The following is an 11,267-nucleotide window of genomic DNA, read 5'->3' on the forward strand; positions in this document are numbered from 1 at the left end:
CTTTTCTCATATAGGCTCAAAAAGGCTTCAAATGAATGTTTATGAATAATATACATGGCCCAAATAAATTCAAAGATTGCCTAAATCATTTATATGTTTGCAAAAATTTTATTTCAATGTCAAATAAAAATCACAAAGTTTTATAGAAATTTTAAGTCTCAAATTCACCAAATCTCATGATTATTCTCTAAATTTTCAAAGTGGTCAATTAACATGAATTTGATGCATGACATTGCTTTTCCAAAAAGTATTTTTATCATTGGCCAATTCATTAAACATTTCATGACTAAAATACTACAAACACACTTAATAAACCAAAAAAAAAATTAAACACACAAAAATACACTAAGTAAATAAACACACAAAAGCAAATAAACAAATAAACACTCTAAATAAACAAAACACACAAAGATAGAATAAAATAACTCTCCCCCAAACTTAATCATGTGCATCGTCCTCGATGTAAATAGGTATGAAAAATAAGGAAATGCACATACACTGGGCAACGACCGTCAGTGGTCATTGCCATCATCCTCTTCATCGTCATCAGGGTTGGGTTGTTGTTGGAACTCTGGCGGGTGGTAGACAGGTGGCCACTGTGGAGGAGGTGGAAATGGATGTCCCGAAGTGGCAGCAGAGGGAAACTGATGAGCCAAGGCTGATGTGAAATCCATCATGTAATCCATGAATGTATCGGTCCGATACCGAAAAGCATCCATCTCTTGGCGTGATACCCTTATATCCTCCTCCAACTGATTAAGCCTATTTCTCCTATGCCTTTGCTGTGGCTGTGGCTCTTGAGCTTGGGCTTGATCACGCCTCTCTGCAGCTCTCCGATTGAATTCTCTTTCAGCTCTACGTGCTGCAGCTTGGTTATTTCTGAATCCCATAAATGCCTGTTCTATCACAATGGGATTTTTCGGCTTCAGAATTTCCTCATTTGGTGCCCAAGTAACCCCCACATGTTGGCATAAAACAGTGATGAGAGAGGGGTGGAGAAGTCCACTCGGAGATTTGCCACATGCATAATCGTAAATTGAGTTCTGAAGCAATCGACCTAGATCGATTGTCTTTCCTGTCATAATGCAGAATATGAGGATGGCCCTCTCCTTAATCACAGTAGTGGTGTGTTCTGTAGGCTTTATTCTTGCAGTAATGAATGAATACCAATATTTTGCCATTTCCCTGAGGTCAGACTTTGCAAGGCTTAAGTGCACATTGTCTCTCATTCGCCATTCGGCTCCCTGTGTACAAATAGTTTGAAGAATATTTTCATAATCAACATTCCCATTTTTGTATTCTTCGTACTCATCGTGCATTATTTCCGGAAAGCCATATACAGTGTTGATTGTTCGAGCATCAAAAGCTACCTCTTTACCTCTCACAAACACCACTAACCGATCATGTCTCACCTTCAAGTTTGCATAGAACTCTCTCACCAATGATATGACAGCATCCTGTGGCTGTCTTCCAAACTCCTCCCACTGTCGATCCTTAAGCATTTGTTCAATTTGTGTATCAGGGTAACTAAAATCAAAACCCCTCTCCTTGATAATGCTTCGAATCAAAATTTTACCATATTGTTCCTCCGCTTTTTCATTAAAAAATCTACTCGCATCATAGTTCACTGCTGTTGATGAAGAAGCACCCTTTGATGACTTTTTTTTCAGGGGCATTTTGTCAAACACCTTGCAACACAACCTCAATGCAACCCAACTTTTCAAATACAAGATTATTTCAATCTCCCAAACTACAACTTCACAAATTTCACACCTCAACAATGTATACAATAATCAATCAATCAATAATCCCAACATCAACAATATTCTTCACAAGATGAATAATTTCTTCCTTCCCAATAATTTTCGAATTTAGACACAAATTTGCTAGAATTTGCTCACCTTTGTTTTGTTGAAATGTTTCTTGAAGAACAAAAACAAATTTCCACTCAAATCTTGAAGAAATTCGAAACCCCTTTTCAAACCCTAGGTTTGATTTGTGAATTTGATGGAAAGAAATGATATTTTATGGAATGGTTTAAGATATTTTGGTTGAGAGTAGTAAATTTGAGGAAGGAATCACAAAAAAAAATGAGTGTGAAAAGAGTTGGTTGAGAGAAGATTTCGAAAATGGAAGAGGTGTTCTTGAGAAGGAATTTTCGGAAATGGAGAAGCATGCCCGATTTTGTTCTTAAAATGGCACACCGCGGGTGCGGTAATGGAAGCACCGCGGGTGCGGTACCTGTTCGAATTTTCAGCGCGGGGGCAGTCTTAAACTACCGCGGGTGCGCTATGTTCTCGGCATTTGCATGAATTTATTCCATTGACACAGCGCGGGGGCGGTGATTTAAGAAGCGCGGGGGCGCTCTCTGTTCGAATTTTCTGTATTTTGAATGCACCTCAAGCATAGGTGCAGTGCTTATGAGACTGTAAGGGCACTCCTGTTTTGTCAAAATATTTTCTTCTCAAATTTTCAATCCTGAAAAGAAAACAATTGGGATTCATTAAATTCGGGGAGATATAAACATACACTATATTAAAAATACACAACTAAAAATAACATGATTAAAATAAAATAAAAACTGAAATCACAATGCAAACAAGAATCAAAGAATTGGGTTGCCTCCCAATAAGCGCTTGTTTTAACGTCATCAGCCTGACTACCATGAGTCGATATCAAGTTGACCCGCCCAAAAGAATGTTGTCGAGGTGCCTTACTTCATTCCCATAGTATGGCTTAACTCTTTGCCCGTTCACCTTGAAAGTTCGTCCATCAGTGCACTTCAACTCGATGGCCCCATGAGAATACACTGTCTCCACCAAGAATGGGCCTGACCAACGCGATTTCAACTTACCAGGAAACAACTTAAGACGGGAATTGAACAAGAGTACTTGTTGTCCTGGTTTTAGTTCCTTTCGTACAATGAGCTTATCATGCCACTTTTTGGTCTGTTCTTTATAAATCTTGGCATTTTCGTAGGCTTCATTGCGGAACTCCTCCATTTCGTTTAACTGTAATTTTCTTTCATCACCAGCGGCTTTCAAGTCAAAATTGAACTTCTTAACTGCCCAGAATGCTCGATGCTCCAATTCCAGTGGCAAGTGACAGGCTTTACCAAAAACCAACCTATATGGAGACATTCCTATAGGTGTCTTGAATGCTGTCCTATAAGCCCACAGTGCATCATCCAACTTTATAGCCCAATCCTTCCGGTTTGTATTGACAGTCTTTTCTAAGATTTGTTTGATTTCCCGGTTGGATATTTCAGCTTGTCCGTTTGACTGAGGATGATATGCCAATGCCACTTTGTGCTTCACATTGTATTTAGCCATTAGTGAATTGAAAATTTTATTGCAAAAGTGCGTACCTTCATCACTTATGATAGCTCTTGGTGTTCCAAACCTTGTGAAAATGTTCTTGTGCACAAATTTAACTACAACACGAGCATCGTTAGTACTGGTGGCGATTGCTTCCACCCATTTCGAAACATAATCTACAGCTAATAATATGTAAGATTGACCAAAAGAAGGGGGAAAAGGTCCCATGAAATCTATGCCCCAGACATCAAAAAGTTCTACTTCCAAAATATTTGTCAATGGTAATTCGTGACGCCTAGAAATGTTCCCTAACCTTTGGCACCTATCACATGATTTCACTAAGGTATAGCTATCTTTGAACAAAGTAGGCCAGTAAAAACCTGATTGCAATACCTTAGCTGCTGTTCTTGTTACCCCAAAATGTCCACCATACGGTGATGAATGACATTGTTCTAAAATTTTTTGTGCATCTTCTCCATCAACACATCTCCTAATCACTTGGTCAGCACATCTCTTATACACACAAGGATCATCCCAAAAGAAAAATTTGATATCATGGAAGAACTTCTTTTTCTGGTGATGATTCAGATCTGGAGGAAGGATTCCACAAGACAAATAATTAGCAATATCAGCAAACCAAGGAAGTACAGAGTTTACCTCAAAGAGCTGCTCATCTGGAAAAGTTTCTTGTATAGCTCCCTCTTCTTCCTTCTCCTCTCGCTCAAGTCTTGACAGGTGGTCAGCCACTTGATTTTCACATCCCTTTCTATCCCTTACCTCGAAATCAAACTCTTGGAGCAACAAGATCCACCTTATCAAACGTGGCTTTGCATCCTTCTTGGCAAATAAGTATCGGATAGCTGCATGATCAGTGAAAACTATTACCTTTGTACCTACCAAGTAGGGTCTAAACTTGTCAAAGGCGAATACTACTGCGAGCATCTCCTTTTCGGTGGTTGTGTAGTTTTGCTGTGCAGCATCCATGGTACGACTTGCATAGTAGATTGATCTGAAGAATTTATCACGTTTCTGTCCCAACACCACACCCACTGCATAATCACTGGCATCGCACATCAGCTCAAAGGGTTGCTCCCAATCCGGCACTATCATGATTGGTGCAGTTACCAATGCTTTCTTGATCTTCTCAAATGCCTGCAGACAATCATCATCAAAAATAAAGGTGGATTCTTTTTCAAGCAAATTACACAGAGGTTTAGTAATCTTAGAAAAATCTTTGATAAATCTACGATAAAACCCGGCATGCCCTAAGAAGCTCCTTATTCCCTTAATGTTCTTTGGCGGAGGGAGTTTTTCAATTGCAACCACCTTGGCTCTGTCAACCTCTAATCCCTTAGAAGATACTTTATGTCCAAGAACAATGCCCTCTTGGACCATAAAGTGACACTTCTCCCAGTTAAGAACTAGGTTCTTTTCTTGGCATCTCTGCAAAACAAGGGATAGGTTATGTAAACAGTGATCAAAAGAAGAGCCAAATACCGAGAAGTCATCCATGAAGACTTCCATGATGTCCTCCACCATGTCTGCAAAAATGGCCATCATACACCTCTGAAAAGTAGCAGGTGCATTACATAGTCCAAAAGGCATCCTTCTAAAGGCAAACGTGCCATAGGGGCATGTGAATGTTGTCTTTTCCTGATCTTCTGGTGCTATGGCAATTTGATTATAACCTGAATATCCATCTAAGAAACAGTAGTGACAATAACCTGCAAGTCTATCAAGCATCTGATCAATAAAAGGCAATGGAAAATGATCTTTTCGTGTGGCATTGTTCAACTTTCTATAATCAATACATACTCGCCAACCAGTTACAGTACGAGTAGATATTAACTCATCATTTTCATTTTTTAACACTGTCATCCCACCTTTTTTTGGTACAACTTGCACAGGAGATACCCAGCTACTGTCAGAAATAGCATAAATTACACCAGCATTTAACAATTTCAGTACCTCATTCTTTACAACCTCTTTCATTGCTGGGTTCAACCTCCTTTGATGATCCACATAAGGAGTATACATCTCCTCCATCAAAATTTTATGCATGCATATAGTGGGGCTAATTCCCCTAATATCAGAAATCGACCATCCAAAAGCAGTTTTATACTTTCGCAGCACTCTCAATAATTTATCTTTTTCATCACATGAAAGGTAAGAAGAGATAATTACCGGATACGTCGACTTCTCACCTAAAAATGCATAACACAGGTGGCTTGGAAGTTCCTTCAATTCAGGGGATACTTTTGTTACCTCTATATTTGCATCTTCAAGTAATTCTACATTATGCACATTAATCTTTTCTATAGGCAATGTATCGAGAGCAAGTAATTCCTCTTGCACATCCCAATCATCTTCATCCAGTATTGACGCCGATTCCAACAAGCATCTCTCCAAGGAATCTTTTGTCAATCTTCCTGCACCAACATGAGATACACATGAGTCAATTACATCAATGATATTACAAGTACTTACCTCATTTGGTTCTTTAATTGTGTTGTAGATGTTGAACATGACTTCTTCTCCACCTACTCTCAATGTAAGCTCACCCTTGTGCACATCAATCAAAGCTTTTCCAGTGGCCAAAAATGGCCTTCCAAAGATAAGTGGGGTGTCCTTGTCTTCTTCCATATCTAGAATGACAAAATCAGCAGGAAATATAAATTTGTCTACCTTTACCAGAACATCCTCCACTATACCCCGTGGATATGTAAGTGATCTATCCGCCAGCTGCAAGGTAATAGTGCTAGGCTTCACCTCGCCAAGCTCTAAAGTCCTGTAAATAGAAAAAGGCATTAAATTAATACTGGCACCTAAATCACACAAAGCTTTATTTATTCTAGAACCACCAATAACACAAGGGATAGTAAAACTCCCTGGATCTTTGAGTTTCTGTGGTAGTTTCCTTTGAAGTATGGCGCTACACTCTTCTGTCAATTTCACTGTCTCAAACTCATGCAACTTTCTCTTCTTTGACATCACATCTTTTATGAATTTTGCATAGTTTGGCATTTGCTCTAAAGCATCAGCAAATGGAATGTTGATATGAATCTTCTTGAAAATCTCCAAAAATTTGGCAAATTGATCATCCAATTTCTTCTTCTTGAACCTCAGCGGATATGGAAGAGTCGGCTTAAATACCGGAGGTTGTTCAACTTCAACTTCAGCTTTGGAACCCTCAGTTTCGACTTCTTCAACAGTTACCTCCTTCTCATCCTTATCATTGGAATTTTTACCATCAAGTTCTTTTCCACTCCTCAAAGTTACTGCCTTGCACTGCTCTTTTGGGTTCACCTCTGTGTTACTGGGAAATTGCCCCTTGTTCTGATCTTTTAGAGCGTTGGCCAACTGTCCGATTTGCGTTTCCAAAGATTTCATTGTGGCACCCATGTTTCCCATGTGAGTCTCCATATTGTCAAGACGAGATTCAGTTCTCGCCATCCTTTTTCCAGACTCAGCAACAAATGTACCTACCAAATCTTCAAATGAAGGCTTTCCCTCCCCCTTTGATGTATTGAACCCCGGTGGAGGATTCAACACATTCTTATTATTAGCATATGAAAAATTTTCATGATTTCTCAATCCAGGATGATAAGTGTTAGAGGGAGGGTTACCTCGATATCCTCCGTAGCCACCAAAATTCCTATTGTTGATATAATGAGCCTCATCAGGAATTTGTGGTTCTTCAGTAACAACCGATGCATTTTCAACCTCTGATGTACCAGTCTTATTCATTGCTGCAATTTGATTTGTCAAAGCTGAAACTTGAGCAGTAAGTGAGGTAATAGGATCTATGGCATAAATTCCAGCTTGCTTCTTTACTCCTGATTTTTCTGACGGCCACTGATAACTGTTAATGGTCATCTGTTCAAGTAAATCATATGCTTGATCAGGTGATTTTGCAAATATCGTGCCACCAGCTGCTGCATCCACAGTACCTCTGGTTTGTCCATTCAAACCATTGTAAAATAATTCAATTTGTACCCAATCTTCAAAACCATGGTTTGGACATCTTCTCAACAACTCCTTATACCGCTCCCATGCCTCATATAGTTGCTCAAAATCAGTCTGCCTAAAAGTACTTATCTCGATTTTCAACTGTGCAGACTTTGCAGGTGGGAAATATTTTGCAAGAAACTTGGTTGCTAACTCCTGCCATGTAGTGATACTCCCCAAAGGAAGCGATTGGAGCCATCCTCTTGCTTGGTCCCTAAGAGAAAAAGGAAACAAACGCATTCGAATTATATCATCAGAAACACCATTTATTTTTACCGTATCAGTAATTTCAAGGAATGTTCTGAGATGTAGATGAGGATCTGCAGTAGCGGCTCCATTAAACTGATTCTGTTGAACCATGTTTATCAATGCAGGCTTGAGCTCAAAGTTGTTTGCATTAATTGTTCCTCGTGCTATACCAGAATAATGAGCATTCAATACTGGCCTAAAATGATCTCTGATGGGTATTGCAGGGGGTGGATTTTCATTGTCTCTGTTTTCAGCCATTGCTCGAATCTCTTCTCTTCTTGCCTTTCTTAATCGTCTTGCGGTTCTTTCGATTTCAGGATCAAAGATAAGCAAGTCAAGATTTTTCGATCTTCGCATGCACTGTTAATCAAAAACAATAACAAATCAGTGTTTAATGTAGTATAATAAAAATAGTTCTAAATTAAAATTTAGACTAATTGGTAACAATATTAATATAAATTCAAATTTTACACTCCCCGGCAACGGCGCCAAAAACTTGTTGCGTGTTTTCTTAATTGCTTGCAAGTGCACAACGTCAAGTTATAGTAAAATGTAATTTTGAGTACAAGTGTCGATCCCACGAGGAATGTATTTTTAAATTTATATTAATGCTTGTAATTAAAATAGTCTTGATTTTATTTAGAAAAATCAATTGACGAAGTTGTTTATACCAATAACTAGATTTAAAACTAAATTGAATTATAGTACCAAATAATAGTGAACAACAATAGAATAAAAGATCTAGAGGTCCGATTTCACGCAACTATCCACCATGTGTATTTTGTGTAGCTATATTATATTTGCCCTTCTTATTCATTAGCTAAGAATTCTAAAAATCATCTACTCCCTCTCCCGAGTGCTAAGTAGATACTAATTATCTAACAAAAGATTGTAACGTCCCCATCAACAATCTAAAATTAAATAACACAATAATCACTCAAATCTTTTAATGGCTTCAATAGCACTATATGTCCTCCCGAACTATAAAAATACTATTGATGTATTTTTCCCTTTCTTGTTTATAAATTCCCTTTTCCAAGTGATAATTTATAAACATAATCATCATTCAAGATATGGCCAGTAAATTGAAAGCATTAAAATTAGAAACATACAAATGAACAATAAGGAAATCTCATATAGCATAAATCATAAATCATCACACATGGTTTCTAGTTTTGTTCCATCATCCCTCTAGAATTAAGATTTAGTTCATAATAAGGAAAATAAAACAACAACACATAAATATTAAACAAAACATATCAAAATAAAAGAAAGAAAGAACTTAGAACAAGAGTTTTGGAGTGTATGAAGATTTTGTCCCAAGATGCACAAGAAATTGTTGAAGATGATGATCTTGATCTTTTTTTTTGTTCTTTATAGCCTCCACCCTTTTTCTAGTTTTTCTCCATACCTAGATGATGAAAAAGAGACACCTTTTATAGTCTAGACAAGATCTATCACGTAGCACACCATTCTCCCCTCCATTTCCTCAAAGTCTTCAAAGTTTCACAATTTCCGGAGGAATGTTTGTGCATGACCGCAGGTGCGGTGATAGTAAGACCGCGGGTGCGGTGTTTGTTCGCCAAGAAATCATTTGCTGCGGAAGTCACAGCGCGGGTGCGGCGCTTGCATGACCGCGGGTGCGGTAATGCATCGGCAACTGGCGCGGGGGCGCTCGTGTACGCAGCGCGGGGGCGGTGTGTGTTCGAGCAGGTAGCGCGGGGGCGCTGCTTGCTGTGGCGCGGGTGCGGTAACTCTCGTGTCTAGTTTTCCTTTGTACCTCTAATTCATCACTATATCACTTCAAACTCTCATTTCTAAGCTTCCAAACTACAATAACAAAAACAACAACATATCAAATAAAACCTGCTCAAAAATCACAAAACTCCAAGTTAAAAACAAGTAATAAAAGTACAATAAATTGCACTTATCAAGTATTGTCGACAATCTGTGATTAATTATGTTTCAGATTTTGATACATATTGTTGTTACCTGTTACATGCTTTATATTTGTTTATATGATTGCATGTTTCGTTGATTTATACTGGGATTATATTCTCACCGGAATTATCCGGCTGTTGTCTTGTCTGTATGTGTACATGACAACAGGTGGGACAGGTTCAGGGTCACGAAGATGAAGAGAGAGATCGTGATTAGAGTGGAGGCTCTGGAATTGGATTAGAGATAGGGTTGGACGCTTGACATTAGATGTTAAACCTTAGTTGAATAAATGTATGTGGTACAAGACTTGTACTTTTATATACGGAGATGTATATATGTTTTTATGTCACTACGTTCCGCATTATTTTTAAAAAAAATTTAGACCCTGTTTATTATAATTGATTAATTAGTCCCAATGATGATTAAGAACATGATTAACGTCCGGGTCCTCACACGAACACTCCCATATACATAAAAATATTTTGCATCATTTTAAATTAATAAACCAACCAACTATTATTTAAAAATCAAAGGAAATAGTCAAATCGTCAAACATTTTACCAAACCTAAAAAGCAATAAATTTGAAAAGTGTAGCTCATACTAAACCTCTCAAAATTCTCTCAAAATGCATAAACAAATAGTCGTAAAAATCTTTAACATAATCATAAACGTAAATGCGGAAAATAGAAGCGCTGGTCCTCGGGTTATGTGCACCTCCAGTCCAGTAAAATCAGGCATCCAAGCCTCCCTCAACATTATTATCATACTCACCTGCATGAATCACACCTAGTGAGTCTGAATACTCAACACATCATATTCTTGATACCAAATAATACGTATAAAACCACAAACAACAGTGAATTTTTTTTTTACTTAAAATACCATTTTCATGACATGCATAAAATTCAAACACAAACATTTTCGTAAACATTTTCATAACATCTTCAACATATTCATATACATATTATCATCAACATATGTATTCCTTTTTTTAGTTGAATTCAGATCGTTCATTGTGACTTTCGTGTTCATCTACGTCTACGTGTTGGGCGATGGATCCATCTACATGTAACCACAATATTGGGCGGCGAGGACATCAGCAACACTCTCACTGGTCAACCGAGCCTTTGCCTTATGTATTAACATATCATCGTATACATATCTGTATCCAAGGAAACACGATTCGGGCTCCCACTAGGACCATAACTCTTACAATATTCCCAACATATCATCGTATTAGTCAAAATTACTTCACTTCATTAAACGTTTCATATTCACATCACTTTATAAAAATTTAAACATGTATATAACGTTTTTCTTTTAAACCAAGCATGCAACATGTCTTTTAAATGTCCACATTGAATCATAAAATCCATAAACATTTTAAAATAACATTTTAACATATACATAACCATGAACATTTAAAATAATCATATTAACATATAAAACAGCAATCAGAGCACTGCCATGAAGTTTACTAATTTTTAGGTATAAAATTACCGTTTGACCCCTAGACATAAAATTCATTGAATTTGAATTTTTTTTATTAACTCTAACATGTCCCAAATAATTATTTAAGACTAAATTAAAATTCTCATTATTTTATTTAGCTTAAATACTAGGCTTTTTAATTACTTCGTAATTAGTCGTTTGAAGCCGTTTTAATTCCGAAAATCCTAAACGTTAATATTAAATTCTTAAACTCAAAATTTAGACTTTTTATATTATTTTAGCCCTTTTAAACCACGACA

General features: G+C 37.4%; 1 protein-coding gene across 1 annotated transcript; it reads right to left on the reverse strand.

The window, feature by feature from the left end:
• Positions 1–2,675: 2,675 nt before the first annotated feature.
• LOC140839026 (uncharacterized) lies at positions 2,676–6,719 on the reverse strand. The gene is made up of 3 exons (XM_073205653.1): positions 6,471–6,719; positions 3,883–4,760; positions 2,676–3,165 (listed from the first exon to the last, which is right to left on the reverse strand). Exons 1-3 carry the CDS (start codon positions 6,717–6,719, stop codon positions 2,676–2,678), a joined length of 1,617 nt encoding a protein of 538 aa, XP_073061754.1.
• Positions 6,720–11,267: the final 4,548 nt, after the last annotated feature.

The sequence above is a fragment of the Primulina eburnea genome, chromosome 8 (assembly GCF_022965805.1).
Source record: "Primulina eburnea isolate SZY01 chromosome 8, ASM2296580v1, whole genome shotgun sequence".
NCBI classification, from domain to species: domain Eukaryota; kingdom Viridiplantae; phylum Streptophyta; class Magnoliopsida; order Lamiales; family Gesneriaceae; genus Primulina; species Primulina eburnea.

What these genes read in the sequence shown, in the direction of transcription:
- LOC140839026 (XM_073205653.1), bottom strand. Translation starts at nt 6,719, where the DNA reads ATGGGTGCCACAATGAAATCTTTGGAAACGCAAATCGGACAGTTGGCC. An exon ending in TTGAAGTTGAACAACCTCCG is followed by an intron (nt 4,761 to 6,470) that starts GTATTTAAGCCG and finishes CTTGTTTTGCAG; the next exon opens with AGATGCCAAGAAAAGAACCT. An exon ending in AATCATCACCAGAAAAAGAA is followed by an intron (nt 3,166 to 3,882) that starts GTTCTTCCATGA and finishes GTGGGCTTATAG; the next exon opens with GACAGCATTCAAGACACCTA.